General features: G+C 41.2%; 1 protein-coding gene across 1 annotated transcript in view; it reads left to right on the top strand.

The window, feature by feature from the left end:
* ncapd2 (non-SMC condensin I complex, subunit D2) overlaps positions 1-18,820 on the top strand; it is a 122,713-nt gene that overhangs the window by 57,720 nt on the left and 46,173 nt on the right. Inside the window, exons 19-21 of the mRNA XM_084336989.1 lie at positions 17,241-17,373; positions 17,564-17,639; positions 17,809-18,024. Coding sequence (XP_084193115.1) covers positions 17,241-17,373; positions 17,564-17,639; positions 17,809-18,024 — 425 coding nt within the window. The remainder of the gene's footprint in view (positions 1-17,240; positions 17,374-17,563; positions 17,640-17,808; positions 18,025-18,820) is intronic.

Here is an 18,820-nt window from a genome sequence, read left to right as displayed (position 1 = left end):
ACAGAAGGTTAACTCTTTCACTACAACACTACAGAAGGTTAACCTTTCACTACCACACTACAGAAGGTTAACCCTTTCACTACCACACTACAGAAGGTTAACCCTTTCACTACCACACTACAGAAGGTTAACCTTTCACTACAACACCACAGAAGGTTAACCTTTCACTACCACACTACAGAAGGTTAACCTTTCACTACCACACTACAGAAGGTTAACTCTTTCACTACAACACTACAGAAGGTTAACCTTTCACTACCACACTACAGAAGATTAACTCTTTCACTACAACACTACAGAAGGTTAACCTTTCACTACCACACTACAGAAGGTTAACCGTTCACTACCACACTACAGAAGGTTAACCGTTCACTACCACACTACAGAAGGTTAACTCTTTCACTACAACACTACAGAAGGTTAACCTTTCACTACCACACTACAGAAGGTTAACCTTTCACTACCACACTACAGAAGGTTAACCTTTCACTACCACACTACAGAAGGTTAACCCTTTCACTACCACACTACAGAAGGTTAACCCTTTCACTACCACACTACAGAAGGTTAACCTTTCACTACCACACCACAGAAGGTTAACCTTTCACTACCACACTACAGAAGGTTAACCTTTCCTTATAATAGTCATTTAGCTTTTAGACTTACAAGGCTTTTAGACTTAGGGTGCGGTTACACCTTTCGTTTCATCTTCGTATTGTTGTCATATGCGTTTCGCCGCGACGTCCTGCGCCTCGAGTCACACTTTCGTTTTTTTTTTCCGTTTTTGTCACCCGAGCACACTGATGTAGTACACTGCCAAAGCAGTAGGTGGCAGTAGGTGGCAAACATGAAGGCAATTTCAACCAATCAGAACTTGAATGTGCCTGCAAAGCAAATGTCAACAAGGCGGCCACCATCTTTTGCTTAGTTACCCAATGCAGCAATTCTTTTTCAGCAAAGCCTAATAAAAGTGCAATAAACGAAACGGATACATTCACTGTGTGTTCTGCCTGTCATTTGTTGATGAAACAAAACTAACATCAACACAAGTGACCACCAAGAGCGGATAGTTTAGTCTAAAAAAAGATCGGTAGCATTGTTAGCTGCATGCTAACGTCAATGGAGTATGCCATTATAACAATATAGCATTGTGGCTAGAAGCTAACGTTAGCTCACGCTACTTAGCCAGCACCAAACTGATGATATCGCGAGCTATCAGTAGTTGGATAACATTAGAGACAACGCTGTGTGTATTAAACAAAGGTGAATAGATGACTGGGCCATTTTGTTTAATGCTTGTTAAGTTGAAAGAGGAGCTCTGAGCTAACAGGGTCTGAATCCTGATAGCTCACCTTAACCAGCTGCTCATGCAATCGGTAATGCTAGCAGAATGAATGGATGTAAACTTTATTTAACATATTGCATATGGGTACAATACAATACGGCTCAATACAAACAATTGTTAAGGGAATGCAGACTGTTGTAGCTTGGACTGGGGTCCTTATAACAATAACTTGACAACACATGGTAGCTGAAGCTATTTGGGACACGGAGCTATGTCCCAAACACACACACACTGTTGTCACCGGAAGGGCACGCAGATGGTATCTACTGCGCATGGGCGTTTTCGCAACAACGGCTCATGCAGACTACACGCTGTTGTCGGCGCGTTTTTTAGCGTTTCTCCAAAACGCAAACACAATTTTGCGTTTCAGCCGTATCCACAAAAAAACGCCAAAAAACGCATTTCTGTGTAATGGGGACATGAAACGTATTCAAAAACATATAAAAAAAACGCCACAAATACACTAGTCTAACCATGGCCTTACACTTCAACTGCCACAACAACTTGCCACAAGACAGTCATTGCCATAACAAAAGAGCCTGATGCAAGGTGTTAATGTCCCCAGAGAGAGGGGGGCCATGGAATACAATGCATTCTGGGTAGGATTATAGTTGATTAAATCACAGGTGTGAACCTCTCCACAAGTTCGAAGACCATCTCTGAATGCGTTTACTGATATCACCATGATTTATAGGATGTAGCTTGCAAAATATCCCACCAAAATGTTCAAGTGATGGCTTATTTTTAAGGTATGAATCTGTACTTTCACAATATGTAAAAAAAAAAAAAAAAAAAATTGGACCTTACCTTAACAAGTCCCGCGCCCCCATGCCCAGTCACATATGTCGGACTTCAACAGATTTCCCCGGTAAAATAACGGTAATTACCGGACAACGGAAACCCTGGGCAGCGTAGCGATTTCAAAAGGAGATTAGATTCAAATGTATTGTCATTATACAGCACAAGTACAATACACCATCCAACCAGAGTGGATAAATGAATTAACGTAAAAAAAAAAAAAACTGGGCGGTCAGGTGGCGTAGCGGAGATTGCGTTCGTCACCAACACCGGAGCAGCTGGATTCGCCTGTTCGAATCCAGCTCACAGCTCCGGGGTTGTCACCAGCTTGGCTGGCCGTTCACACTAATACAATTGGCTGTATTAGAGGGTGGGAAAGCTGGCGGGGTGGGTCCGGGTCGTTGTAAACAGCGACTCCTACAGTTCGGTCGGGGCGCCTGCTAAGCGTGGTTAGGATCTAAGGGGGGTAGGTGATCCTTACACACGTTACACCCTCTCAGTGAGAGTCCGCGCTGCCAGGTGAAAAGAAGCGGTTGATTGGCTAGACGTGTGTCGGAGGAAGCACGTGGTAGCCTCCACTCTCCCAGACCGACTGTGGGGGGGTAAGTGCGCAACGACCAGGAAGGGGATTGGGAGTTGGCATAACGACTAACATTGGGATGGGAGAAAAATCAGAGGAAAAAGGAGGGGGAAAAAGATCAAAAATAAAAAAAACTTTTGGAACCAAGAGATTTGAACCTGTGACCATAGGATCCACAGCCAGCGGACTAACCAGTTGAGCTATCAGTCTGATGTTAACTAGGGATGTCCCGATCCGATCACGTGATCGGGATCGGGGCCGATCACGTGATTTTTCGAAGATCGGGATCGGCAAAAAAAAAAAAAAAAAAAAACGTTTTTTTTTTTACTTTTTTTTTTTTTTTTATTCAACAAACATGACCATGTTCACGTCTTAAACTCATACTGAGGCCTTAGTTTTGGTTTTAAATTGCATATCATCATTCATTTATTTATTGTCACAGAGCAGAAGAATTTTGCCAAAACAAACCAATAGTATCCAGCTGCAGAACGGCAGACCAGCCACAATCTCAGACCCAAATAATTTTTATTTAAATTTTTTTTATCCCAATTTCTCACATTACATTCACCCTGAATGTTGACGTTATCCAGGTGAAAAGTTAACTTCATAAATCATTTGATGTATAATTAAATCAAAGGAAATGCGTTTGGGTCTGAGAGTGTGGCTGGTCTGCTGTTCTGCAGCTGGATACTATTGGTTTGTTTTGGCAAAATTCTTCTGCTCTGTGTGACAATAAATAAATGAATGATGATATGCAATTTAAAACCAAAACTAAGGCCTCAGTATGAGTTTAAGACGTGAACATGGTCATGTTTGTTGAATAAAAAAAAAAAAAAAAAAAAAATTTGATCGGATCGGGAAATATCGGTATCGGTAGATACTCAAAATCACATGATCGGGATCGGATCGGGAGCAAAAAAACGTGATCGGGACATCCCTAATGTTAACTGTCGGTGACTAATCCATCATTTAAACTTGTGCCAATTGCGTTTGTCCCAAATTTTTTGTATTGGCATTAATAAATCGGATGTCATGCTAATATGTCATGTTCTACAGTAGGACTTACTACTATGATACCCATTAAAACAGTAATTTGAATAATAGAAGCCTACTTTGCTGGAACGATTCATTTCAAACGTATACAGTAGGAGTAGGGGTGTAAAGGTACACGTATCCATACTGAACCGTTTCAGTGTGTACCGTACCGAACGGCTGTAGTGTACCGAACGAATACAACGGTATGTTAACCACTAACGACTGCCCAACGGGGGCTGTTTTTTTCACAATCTAATATAATACCGGTAATAATTATTTTAGATATATATATTTTTTTACAATCAATTATTAATTTCAATATAGAATATTCGTTGACAGCCCTACAAGTACAATTAGTTACTGCACACTACATCACCCCTGAGTGGAACATGGAAACATGGCCAAACTTTCCCCCACTGTACCGAAAATCCGTACCGAACCGTGACTTCAAAACCGAGGTACATACCGTATCGTGGTTTTTGTGTACCGTTACACCCCTAGTATACACACAGTGGCCGTGTGTGCGCTAAGCCTTTCTCCACGCATTATTTTTACCTCCGTTGATGACAGACGGTGGAATGTTGGTTCTGCGTAACACATTGGTCGCCAAAAACGGCTTACGACGTGTTTGTCCGCCATGCGCTGAACGCCAACAATGCCGTACGCTGTTTTTGAAATCAATATTTAATTTTTTCGCCATGGCATTCATAATTCATCCAGCCAACCTCCGGAGCTGCAGCTGGACCCTGAATGAGATTGCAACGCCTCAATACCGCCGCCTGGTGGATGGTCTGGCGAGTTACACTCTCAAAACCGGAAGTTGTGATCGGTGCGTCGAGGAAATCCCTCCGGCAGTAATATCTTGCTATGGGACTACAGACAAACACTGGCGTGCATTTGGATCGCTTCCATAACGCAATAATCTATATGATTTCGGCGTTTATTGCGCCATACAAACCGGAAATGGATCTAGGCCATCGGCGTCAAATAATTGGGATCTTTTTCTTCCAGTCTCATCGGCGACGAGTAACGTTATTTTTAGCCCGATTGTGCGTTTCTTTGTTTGCAAACGGTCTGATCAATATATCAACCTAGGGGTGGACGGTATAAACGGTATACGGTATAAACGGTATTAATTTGCTCTACGGTATGGATTTTGACTATACCGTGTAACCGGTAGGGCAGCTCTAAAATAGCAATGACATCATGTAACCACAGCGCGACTATTTCAATCGCATTTGCCCCTAAAAATAGATAGAATTAGTCATAGATAATAGATATGTGCAAACTGGAAAAAGTTATTTAGGAGGCTTCACGCAGTGGGCGTGTCAACACGCAATTGTCATTTCATAATAAACACATATCACCGTGGCGCACAGCAAGTTTCAATTTCAGTTCCTGGCATTTTTAACCAGTGGAGAAAGGTAAGAGATGTCCCTATCGTTTTTCTTATATGAATTATTCTACGTTAATAAAACATACCTGGTGATCAACTACAGTTTGCTGTAAACATTATGATATGCGTGTGGTGTTATGATAACGACGGCTGCAGCGGGTCCGTGCTGTCCCGAGTCCGTGCTGCTCCCATTGCAAACAGCGGGCTGGATGCTGGATTTTGCTAGAAGCATATGTAGCTGCAGAGCCGCAGAGCCAGCGGCGCTTTCAGGTCTGGTCACAGGCCCGCTCAACAGCGCCCCCCCACCCAACGGCTGAAAGCTGTGACCAGACCTGAAAGCGCCGCTGGCTCTACGGCTCTGCAGCTACATATGCTTCTAGCAAAATCCAGCATCCAGCCCGCTGTTTGCAATGGGAGCAGCACGGACTCGGGACTTATTTTATTTGGAATATAATGACTTTATACGCAAAAGTAGCCTAGTTTTAAGTTAAAATATTATAAATCTACATGCCTTGAGGATGTCATTCTTTATATAGCCTGCCTATCAGGCAAAAAAAATTATTCTAACGGAAACACTGATACCGTGATATATACCGTTACCGTCTATGCTTCAAATTATACCGTGATATAAATTTTAGACCATACCGTCCACCCCTATATCAACCCATACTACATAAAGCCGTTATTGACTATAAAGGAATTATAGACGACCCCCGCCCCCCCTTTCCTCCACGCATTATGAAGCATAATGTATACAGATCATATACATTTGAATTTTTTAATATAGCGTGTATAGGAAAGAAACGGCAATCTATAATCTATCATATGCGTTCGGGCCTATAACTAGCGTTTTTGGAATTACAGCAGAAAAGCTTATAAACATACTTATATTCAAGACGGTATTAACACAACAATGTATGAATGAAAAAATATAACGTTCCCACATCCGGAACGATAGATAATCGATGTTGAATGTGCCATAGTAGGGGTGCACCGATACATCGGTCGGGTATCGGTATCGGCCGATAAGCTCAAATGTGCCGATGGCAGTAGCCGATAGATATCCATCAATTTGTGTCTCGTCAATCTGGCCCACACGTTCAAACTTTGAAAAGTTTCAGTTAAGCGGCCTGCACAACGCCGCCCCCACACAGACGCTACTGCATCAAAGTTACTTATGATTAACAAAGGCATTAACGTTATATAGTTACACGTTCAATAACATCAGCGTATTTACCCGACCATATAGCATTGTTGTTGGTCATTCATATCTCAGTTCCTTCCTTTGGTCATTCATATATCAGTTCCTTCCTTTGCTCAGAGAGCCTGTACTGAATTGTACCCATTCTGCAATCTGTTAATAAAGTTTTCAATCAGACAAATGTATAGAAAAGCTTTTATTATAACATTCGTTGCAGTAAAATCATTATGCCTCGTTTAGTACTGCTGTGGAGCGCTGGTAATCTACTCGTGGGCCGCGGGGAGCTAACTTTATTAGCTTTGTTGTTGAGCTCTCGTCAAAATCAATGATGGACTTCCCGGAAGTAAAGGGCGAATAAGCGCTTGCCGATTGGTGGTAAGAACGGCAGGAGGTGGGTGCTAGCGGTGTGACGTAATTGGCAGAATCGACTGTCAATCAAAATGGTTCGGTTGTACCTGACACGACACATGCATTGCAAACTCAGATTATGGAGATATTACTGGAGAACATGGAGCTTTGTTTGAGAGAGATACAGTGAGTGCTCTTAAACTCTTAAAAACTCATACACTTTTTTGTCTTTTTAGTCAAGTTAGTCTGTTGAAGATGAAAGCCAGTGGGTATTGGATGAAAGCCAGTGGGTATTGTATGACTCAGACTTCAGCAATAATCATGAGCATTATAAAATATATAAAAAACACACATGGCATGATGGAATACCATAAACATATTTCTTGATGTTTCCTTTTTTAAGTAAGTAAAGAGGCCTATGTTTATCGGTGAGGACAATTTGTAACACAAAAAGAGAGACGTGTAGCCTATTTATTAATTTGATTTATTTATTAATTTTATTATTATTATTTTATTTGTTGCCATGCCTAAAATAGTCAAGCATAGGGCTAACACATTTTCATAAACAATAATATCATTTCTTGTTATATGGTTATAATAATAGAATTTTCAATCAATCAGACAAATGTATAGAAAAGCTTTTAACAGATTGCAGAATGGGTACAGTACAGCTCAATACAACAACAGTGCTAAGACTGGAGGATGAAGACCAGAAAAAGACTTTCGGCTTTTTTACATAAGGGTCCTCCATTTTCAATTCATCAAAACATTTAGAGACATACAAATATACAGTAGTTTCATAAAAAATAAAATAAAAATATTGCCACAAATATCGGTATCGGCCGATTGTGTTAGTTGAACTATCGTATCGGCCGCACATTTTCATATCGGTGCATCCCTAGGCCATAGTAATGTCAATATAGCAATACAATTTAAAAAGTTATAGCCCTGCAAAGAAGGTAAACATCTCCATAGGCTTTCAACGGTGGCCGACTGGGTACTTTGATGGGTACAATGGCTGTCAGTCAATGTGTTAATGTTAACACATCCACCGCCGGAAACGCTTTACAGCGTTATTGCCCGCCATGCGTTGACCGCTAGACCTCGCTGTACAGCGTTATTGAGATCAATATTTCATTTTTTCGTATATCACGTTCTAGGAATTACTGCAGAAAATGATAAACACTTGTATTCTAGAAGGTATTTTTGTATGAATGAAAAAGTATAACGCTCCCACATCCTGAACGATAGATAATCAATGTTGAATGGGCCATAGTAATGTCAATATAGCAATAACATTTAAAAAGTTATAGCCCTGCAAAGAAGGTGAGCCACTCCATAGACTTATAGCGCTGGCAGACTGGGTACAATGATGGGTACAATGCCCGGCGGGCAATGTGTTAAGGGGAGACCACCCACCTAGAATACAATTTTCCTGATTTTGGGGCAATTTTGAGATTTTTGTATAATGTTGCCCCTTTACATGTCTTCTTTCAAACTAGTGACAAGAAAACAAAACAAAACAACACTTATTTTGCTTCATTTTGCATGATTGCATCCATAAATGTGCACATATCGAATGGGGAAATGCCTCATTTGCATATAAACATAAAATTCAGAACTTGCAATATATTTTTTCTTAGTTTATATGTACATAACAAACTGGGAAAGTTTCATAGTGATAGCTATTGAAATGTTCCTATTAGGGGGTACAGTAATCTGTTGTTTGTTACTACTACTACATCATTATTATTATGTTTAGGGCTGTCTTAAATACTTCGAAGCTTCGTTCGATGGCACAAGCTTCGAACATTAAAAAAAAAATTAAAGTTAAAAAAAAAAATTATAATAATAATATCTTTCAAATAAAAAGAAAAAATTATTTCGATTTTTGTTTGTGCATGGGGCCATTGGGTGGGGCCAGGGGACAAATACACTGGAGGAAAGTAACCCAGCTCAGCACTGCCCAAATTATATCATCACTATTGCCTGTTTGAAGGATATCATCCTCAAACACATATAAATTCCACACATAAGAAAGAAAGATACTGGGATGAATAAATAAAATAGGAAATAAAATGTAGAAATGCATGCAATACATAAATAAATATGAATCTCCATATATGAAATAGAACATTTAGATAAGGTGCTACTGAGATGTTTTGGTGAGTTCTTTGTTTTTTTGTGGAAGTAGCCCTTCTTAAAAATGCATGAACATTCACTGATAATTGGTCTGTAGTGGAGTCTACAAGGTCTACATTGCCAGACCATGTAGAATCTGGACCTTGTAGACCAGGGGTGTCAAACTCATTTTCACAGAGGGCCACATCAGCATTATGTTTGCCCTCAAAGGGCCAAAGACCGTATAAATGTTAATGTAATGTAAAATAAATGTAGCTACACATTTACATATTGTTAAACATGGTGTTTCTGTATTTATTACTTATTCAAGTTATACATATTGCATATTCATTTGCATAAATGTAAAAATATATGTTAGCTTATGTTATTTTAACAAATAATTTTAGTTTATCAGAACCCCATATTACTCCACCAATCAATGATCAAACCATTCAAGTAAATAACAAATACAAGCTATGACATTAAGTTTGTTCAAAACCTTTTTGTCACAGTCAAGAGGGGCAGAACTAACAACTGTGAGCTGCAAATAACACGTGGGACAGATGTAGCAGATGTTACAAAAACAAATGGCTGCACACAACCTTGCAGAGGCCATACATCCAACTAATGGAAGATAATTTAATTAACTTTAATTAACAGATTGCAGAATGGGTACAGTACAGTACAGCTCAATACACACAATTGTTAAGGGGATGCAGACCAGAGAAAGACTTTCGACTTGTTTACATCAGGGTCCCCCATTTTCAATTCGTAATGAAATTGCTATTATGTGTCTGCATGAACATACAACTGTAACTGTACTAGAAAATAACAAAATAAGGGTTGTCTCAGTTCACAACTATATTGGTCAAGTTTTGGGTGGGACTTGTTTGCGTCCCTACAGCTTCTTATTCAATTGAGCGAGATGCTCGGTTATGTCACACAGCCAGTTTGCATCCGACAGTTCAGACAATATTTCTTCAACCCTTTGTTACCTATTCCGCCTGGATCTTTTTTGAATTTTGGGCTGTAAAATTGTCAAAGAATGTCTGAGGAGTAAGTGCTTTTGGCTTTTTTCCTTTGTTACCTCAGATGTTCAACATACATGTATGTGTAAGAATGTGTAATAACTAAGGCTGTCAAAGTTAAAGCTTTATTAACGCATTAACCCACAATTATTTTAACACTGCTATTTTTTAACCCAATATTAATGTAAAAAAAAATTTTTTTTTTTTTTTTTTTTTTTTTACCTGAGCTCTTGGGGGGCCACATCAAATGACTTGGCGGGCCGGATTTGGCCCGCGGGCCGTGAGTTTGACACCTATGTTGTAGACTGACATAATTCTGTGCATAGTTTAGTCTACACAGGCCATATTTCAAATAATCAAAATCTTACTTCATTCATCTTAAACATTCTTGATTTGGGGGATTGGTAGTTCCCATGAAATCTGAAGTTGTTCAAACGACATCAGCGATCCCCCTTGAATGAAATCACACAGCCGAGTGAAACCTTGTTGGCTGTGTCACAGTCATGAAAGGGGCTAATTAATTAATTAATTAATCCAATCCACTTTATTTATAGAGCACATTTAACAACAAAGTTTACCAAAGTGCTGTACAAGACCCACAACATAAGATAAAAAAAAATGTACAAAAAAAAATCTTAAAGCTTTGAATTAAAATCGAAGCTTGGCCCGAAGCTTCGATTGCCAAAAAAAGCTTCGAAGGTCAGCCCTAATTGTTATTCGGTTATCAGGCATGTGTTTAGGTTGTCTATTACTAATGGTTTGATTGGGTGTTGTGTTTGTAAATAGCGGTTTAAAAAAAAATGTATGGCATTTTACAATACAGAACTTTGAAGGCGTTTTCCCAAAGGGTAGACAAGTACCATTTCCCTAGCATCTACACACACCAAACTTTACACCTTTATTCATATCTATATCCTGCTTCTTTGTGCCAAATGGTTTGTTGATATGTCATACATAGCCTGATTTGCAGACGATACAAAACTTTAAAGGCGTTTTTCTCAAAACGAGATTTTATGAGTTTGTATTACACATAAAACAAAAAAATCTCAATTTCTCTAGTACCTCCACACACCAAACTGGCCACGTTTCCTCCTATCCATATACCACAACTTTTTGCTAGAGGATTTTTTGATATATCACTCATCCAGATTTTTTGAACATTTTATAAAAAAGAAAAATTGATGCAAAAAATTACTAGGGGGTCATAAAAGGTCATAAATTCCTGTTCGGGTGGCATATCAAAAAATCTTCTAGCAAAAAGTTCTGTATTTAATGTAGTAACATGAAAAACCATGAGAAAATATCTATCATCCATTTTTTCTAAATTTTGTACTTTGGAGTAACATGCAAAAGGGGGCCATTTTGAATAGACCACGCCCCCTTTTGGGTAATAAAATTATGTGAACGGAGCTGGAGCTTGAACCGGAGCCCGGGCGGTGTAAAAGGGCTATATGAGGGTGACTGTTTTTTTCTCTCTCCTGATTGAGGCGGGGAGAAATCCAGTCAGTCATGAGTCTTTAATAACCTGAGGGTTTTACCCAGGGGTGTAAAAAGTACCCAGAAAAAGTGAAAGTATGGGTACCATCTCAAAATCTTACTCAAGTAAAAGTCAGCGTATCTGGCTAAAAACACACTTTAGTAAAAGTCTAAACGTTTCTACTTTTAAATGTACTAAAAAGTAAAAGTAAAAACCTTTTTTTCTATTCTTCTGATAGCAGGTGTTTAATTCAATGGACGCCACGCAGTTGAGCATTGTTTGTACTTACCACGCCAAGCTCTAAGACAGACCTGGCCATTGTATGGCCTGTGGGCCAAATACGGCCCGCGGGATGATTCTGACCGGCCCGCAAAAGATTACATGATGATTTAAAAAAATTCAATAAAAAAAATAATTTTTTTTTTTTTTTTTTTTACTATTTTCTTTCATGTCAACGTTCACACGCACAATATACGCTTACCTAGGATTTGACTTGATTCAACAACAAAGCAGTCGGGGCAAGCCGAAAACGGTCGAAAGTGTGGTTATTTGAAGTTTGGATTTTTTTCCCCACAACTGAGGTAGGTAGATTACATTTTTAGAGACTAAAGTACCGAAAAAAGGTACCGTTGGGTACCGGTATCGATTCACAGGTACCGTATCGGTTCAAATGTGAACTGCAGGGCAAGGGCATTTTTGCTCATGAAATGCATAGCCATGAAAGCCTTCATGACAAAGTTGCAATTAATTTCAAGGCAACTAGGCAGCAACAATCTCGAACACATGAAAACCCTGAAAGAAGTCAAACCATCAGCTGATCACCGGCACAGGTACTCATCCTTGTTGGGAGCACTGCATGATGAATTTTCAAGGCGTTTTCAAGATTTCAAAAAGGTTGATGAAATACAGCTGGTTTCCTCTCCCTTTTACCTGCAGTGTTGATAGTTGTTCAGCTTGAACTCATTGACCTGCAGTCTGATTCACTACTGAAAGAGCACTTTAAAGGGGAACTCCACTTTTTTGGAAATTAGCTTATTTAACATCTTCCCTGGAGTTAGACAAGAAGATGCATACCTTTTTTGTCTCTGTGCGTGCATTTTAGCTTTGGGAATAGACGCTCCGTTAGCATAGCTTAGCTTCATCACTGGAAGTGAGGCAGGACAGTAGCCTTACAGTGCCTTACAGTGTATTGCAAGGTCTGACATTGACCAAACTTGATATGCATGACCTTGGTGGGCTCTAGGTCAACTCCTGAAAAGGGGGTCAATGTCAGACCTTGCAATCAAAAGTTAGGGGGCGCACTGAAATTATGGCAAGGGTTATTAGCCCCCTAACTTTTGATTGCAAAGTCTGACATTGACCCCCTTTTCAGGAGTTGACCTAGAGCCCACCAAGGTCATGCATATCAAGTTTGGTCAATGTCAGACCTTGCAATACACTGTAAGGCTACTGTCCTGCCTCACTTCCAGTGATGAAGCTAAGCTATGCTAACGGAGCGTCTATTCCCAAAGCTAAAATGCACGCACAGAGACAAAAAAGGTATGCATCTTCTTGTCTAACTCCAGGGAAGATGTTAAATAAGCTAATTTCCAAAAAAAGTGGAGTTCCCCTTTAAGTCAGCATCACTGCTAGAGTTCTACTCTGCTAAGTTCTCGCAAACATGAGGCGACATGCTCAGAAGATGTTGGTTCTCTTTGGATCCACCTACATATGTGAACAGACATTCTCAGTCATGACGTTTACCAAATCCAGGTACAGATCCTTTCTCACTGATGAACATCTGTCAGCTGTGCTTCGCATCTCCACCTCAGACATTCAACCTGACTTTGATGGACTTGTTAAAGCTCAAAAGAGACTGGATTTCTCACACTGAATGAAAAAAAAAAAAAAAACTGAAGAACACTAAAATGTGGGAATATAACAAGTGAAATGGGACACTTTATCCTTCTTTTTATTCTCTGCACAGTAAAAAAAAAAAAGAACTGAAGAACACTAAAATGTGGAAATATAACAAGTGAAATGCGACACATGATGATTTTTTTTTTTTTTTTGCACAGTTCTGAAAACATTAAATGTTTAATATAGGCATGTAAAGTCAAAAAGGCTACAAAACTGGGACACTTTTCTTTACACAGTTCAGTCACATGTCTTGTTTGTTTTGGCTACAAAGATTATGTGATGTCTTTAGATAGCTAAGAAAATCCTTGTTTCAATAGTATATGAAACTCAAAATGCCCTTTGTTATTAATGTGACTGAAAATGAGTTAAATGTTTCACATTTTGTTTATCATTTTGGAAATTCTATTTGAATAAATGATATTTTTGAAAGCTAACCTCACCTTTTAATTGCCAAATAATAACATACACTCTTACCAGCGGTCAAAACTATGCCATTTACTGCTTTTTATATAGAAATAAAATGTATATTGTGCATAATTGAGTTTGTATATCTATCGTTCAATTTGTGAAAAAGAAATAATTCTTTCATTCCTACATTCCCGTTTTATACCGTGATGAATACGAGTATAGTTTTAGAGTAATCCTGTCTAATTCCAGAAAACTACGCTATGCAGCAATACGTGCGTTTCACTAAAAGCGTTGCCGTTTCTCACCTGTACACGCTACTATTTCGTAATCAAATCTATATCGGTATTATGTTTCATCATGAATGCATGAAAGGGTGGGCGGGGGGTCGTTTTTTGATGCTTTGATCGTCACCAACGGCATACGTTGTGGAGTAACGTTACACACCATGTTGTGATCGAGGTGAATTCATGGTTGGATCACAGCAGGATTGATATCATATAGCCCTTACCTTCACTAGGATGTACCCCAAAAAGAATATTCCAATTATCTGATCGCGAGTCCCAGTATTGGTGTCGATCTTGTCGCCAACATAATCCGCCACACATCATGCATCGGGAGCATTTCACGCGTCTCAATCCGATCGGGACAACCGCTCCACAAAAAAAGTCAGACCGGAGACATTAATCGACGCACAGGCCAAGATATAATGTTTCAAATGGTGCTCGATACTGCCACCTGGGTGGATGCGGCCGGTATTGCACTTTGGCATTCTCAGGATGATTCCCCATGTTAACCCCCGAGTCCGTGTACCTGTAATGAATGGAAATATCGAATAAAAGAAATAACTATAAACCCGACTATACTTGGTTTTTCGGGGGTCCTGGCGCTCAACGCATGGTGAGATAACCAGAGATAATCATCGGGTCTGGCGTCCAAAGAGTTAATCAAAGATTCCCGCTTTCTAGTCTTGCACAAGGACCAGTCAGCATGGTTATGGGCGGGTTCATTTTGAGGTTTTGATTGGCTGTTTTTAAATAAGGTGCGGCCGCAGGATTAATAACGTTAACATTAGTTCGGTCAGAGAAACAAATATACTACCGGTAATTAAAATGGTTGGACCTGCAAGATTTGTACTTTGTAGGTCTGCATTGAGTAAAAGTACAAGTATATAAACCTAATAATACTTGAGTAAAGTACAAATCCCCAAAAACAGTACTTAAGTATTGTAACAAAGTACAATTACTCAAGTACTTTACACCCCTGGTTTTACCACGTCATAATTCAAGCTGCAAGGCAGAGCCAGAGCCAACTCTGCTGCACTCGACTCAATAGATTGTCTATTTAATGTCAAGTAGCTTTTGATATGGATTTGTTCTTGAATAATTGTGCATTTATGCTGTGCCATGCTTCCTCCTCAAGGACGCTGCTTTTTATTTCTTGGCTTTGCCTCAGCTTGTCTGACTAAAAATCCTCATTAGTCAGAATCCAAGCTCAGTCCCAGGTTGCGCTGCTTTGTAGTCTTAAGTCACGACCAGATAACGCCCCAGGCCTGTTGTCAGTGCTTTTCAACGTTAAAAAAAGGAGGGGGGGGCGAAACCTACCTCAAAGACTACCGCCGCTTTAGAGAAGAGCGGGTGGGGGAAGCCAGTCAGTCCACCCACACTGTGCTGCCAGCAGCGTTCATAAACCTGTTTTTTTAATACTCTGGTCTCCCACACACATTATCTGGGAGGCAGGCAGAGACTGGGAGGCCAGTGCACAGGAGGTGAGGTGACGCATGGAGGCAGAGACTGGGAGGCCAGTGCACAGGAGGTGAGGTGACGCTGGGAGGCAGAGACTGGGAGGCCAGTGCACAGGAGGTGAGGTGACGCTGGGAGGCAGAGACTGGGAGGCCAGTGCACAGGAGGTGAGGTGACGCTGGGAGGCAGAGACTGGGAGGCCAGTGCACAGGAGGGGAGGTGACGCATGGAGATACACATGATCTGGGAGGCCAGTGCACAGGAGGGGAGGTGACTCATGGAGGCAGAGACTGGGAGGCCAGTGCACAGGAGGTGAGGTGACGCATGGAGATACACATGATCTGGGAGGCCAGTGCACAGGAGGGGAGGTGACTCATGGAGGCAGAGACTGGGAGGCCAGTGCACAGGAGGTGAGGTGAGACTGGGAGGCCAGTGCACAGGAGGTGAGGTGACTCATGGAGGCAGAGACTGGGAGGCCAGTGCACAGGAGGGGAGGTGACGCATGGAGTTGCTCAGTGTTGGCCATATGGAGACTTGTTGCTTCTTTGTGTTTCCAATTGTGCACGGCCATTATGGAGACCTGGGTGTTGTAGTCGTGTGTTTTATGGCCTCTTCAATATACGGCTGAAGAATGGATCTAATATTGAAAGAACACACTTTCCATATCGCTAGGACTTCTTATATTTGAATGCACATAATAAATGAGGGAAAGCGAGTTACTCTGTCTGATGTCCTTCACTCACACCCAGAAAGGAATGGTTGGTATTGTAGATTAGTTATCTGGAGGTTGTGTAAAGCCATAGGCTTACACTTTCATTGCTGGTAAATATATAGTTCCATAATATACCGAAAGTGTTAAATGTGTAAAGTTTTGTCTTTTAGGAATGACTATCATGTACACTCAATGACATACAAATGTGGAATAAGCGCCCCCACACCATAGACTCAACCATTAAATGATGTGCTTTAAAGTGCAATACATATTTTAAATGTTCCCTCTATCTTTAAAATTGAGCCTGCGACAACCTCCAACATGTACAATATGTAGCTAGTCTTCTCTGTTGTTTTTCTGACCATATAACGATGACAAACAAGGAAGCAGTGATGTGTCCGACACCACAGGCTTTCAGGGGTCACAGGAAGCAGTGATGTGTCCGACACCACAGGCTCTCAGGGGTCATAGGAAGCAGTGATGTGTCCGACACCACAGGCTTTCAGGGGTCATAGGAAGCAGTGATGTGTCCGACACCACAGGCTTTCAGGGGTCACAGGAAGCAGTGATGTGTCCGCCACCACAGGCTTTCAGGGGTCATAGGAAGCAGTGATGTGTCCGACACCACAGGCTTTCAGGGGTCACAGGAAGCAGTGATGTGTCCGCCACCACAGGCTTTCAGGGGTCATAGAAAGCAGTGATGTGTCCGACACCACAGGCTTTCAGGGGTCATAGGAAGCAGTGAAGTGTCCGACACCACAGGCTTTCAGGGGTCACAGGAAGCAGTGATGTGTCCGACACCACAGGCTTTCAGGGGTCACAGGAAGCAGTGATGTGTCCGACACCACAGGCTTTCAGGGGTCACAGGAAGCAGTGATGTGTCCGACACCACAGGCTTTCAGGGGTCACAGGAAGCAGTGATGTGTCCGACACCACAGGCTTTCAGGGGTCACAGCGGCTCCATTCTACAGCTAGAACAAAGATGGCGGTATCATTGGAAAGAACAAACAATTGTATTTTTCTATTTAAATTGTATGCGAAAATAACAACAATACATTTCTTATTACCGTATACATTCCCTTATTGTTCATCTATACTTCAGTAGTATATACTATATTGCATTTTAACAAACGTGTGCATATGCCATTAACAGGGCAGAAAGGGAGGTGGTCCTCTGTAATCTGGACACACTCTGCTCTGCCGCCCTGGGGAATAAAGTGGCTGAGGACTTCCTGCTGGCCAGAGACACTGTCATCACCATATCTTCCATCACCGACCATGTCAAGGTAAGGACACATGCGCTCTCGCTCTCTCTCTCTCTCTCTCGCTCTCGCTCTCTCTCTTATATATATGATGCATCACCGACCATGTCTGTGTATGGACACATTACAAACCCTATTAGTGGAAGATACAGGTGCAACACAAATGACTGTAAATTCCCTATGCTGATATTATGCACCGTTTTATTTCTCCTAGCAATCTAAAGCTGCCCCATTCAGACTGCCCCAGGACCACCAGCTATTTTCCGGTCTCACACAAGCCATTGCTGAAGGTAAATGCAGAGATCCACTCCTCTTCTCTCTGTCTGCTTTGTGTTTAGTTTTCAAAAAGATGCATGGAGTGCTTTCGATTTTATATATAAATATGCATGAATAGCACTTGTCTAGAAGTGTCCAAAGCCCTCCTCCTCCTCCCTCTGATGTTGTCTCACCGTGGTGCAGGTGTGGTGATGGAGGACCCTCACTGGCAGAGCTTCATGGAGCAGGCTGTCCGTCTCCTCTACTTCCTGGCAGAGTCCCCCGACCAGCTCTGCTCCCGCCTCCTCAAACACTGCTCTCATCTCTTATTGGATCAGGTCAGAGAAGGCAGAGAGATCAACAAGGATGCCGTCCAATCGCAGGATGGATCTCAGGACTCTGAGGAGCAGGGTGAACAAGGTAAGACATGCCATTACAAAAAGAAAAACTTAACCAATGCTTAAATTCTGCCCACTTATCTCTTGCTTTCCAACAGTGTATGGAAAGGTCCACTTGCTCTTTGTGGTTACTTTCGTGATGACCGGCTGTCGGGAGATGAAATATAAAATGTATGAAATGTTTTTGTATTAAAGTTGTTGTTTTTTGCGGGGCTCCCAGGAGCTTGGTGCATCTCTACAGACTTGTATGGAATGTGCAAGAATTTTAAGCGGTGCTTATGTTCTTTTGTTCAATGTTCCCAGATTCAGGTAAGTCCGTGGCCGACGTTAAATCATTTTTGTAGTATGGGTGATGTATAGATCAGAGCAGTTTGTATGTATAATAATAATCAAACACGCTGAAACTCACCGCAGCTTCCTCGTAGTGTTGGGCGATCAGCGTGGAGCAAAAAGATTGTTATTATGGGATGTCGATCTAGTTGGTCCAGTTCCAGGTTGTATAATACTATATACGTCCAAATCATGTTGTGTATCGAGTTATTGGCAACTGATCGATATCCATGTGTATCAAGATGGAGTCCCGCGAACGATAGAGTGGCCGGACGAAATATGGGTGAGCACCACTTCCGGCCGCTCGCTTCCGGTTTTGGCACCTCGCCGATCGGCCACCAGATGGCGGTCTTGAACCATTGGAGAGTTGAGAGGAGATTTACAGCACCCGTCAAGTCTCCGTGGGTGAAATATGATTGCCATGACAGATTTTTTTAAATATTGATCTCAAAGACGCTGTAAAGCGTCATTTGGCAGATTACGCATGG

The sequence above is a fragment of the Notolepis coatsorum genome, assembly GCF_963971535.1.
Source record: "Notolepis coatsorum genome assembly, chromosome: 19".
In the NCBI taxonomy this organism is placed as follows: Eukaryota; Metazoa; Chordata; class Actinopteri; order Aulopiformes; family Paralepididae; genus Notolepis; species Notolepis coatsorum.
This window is presented reverse-complemented; position numbering and strand designations above follow the sequence as displayed.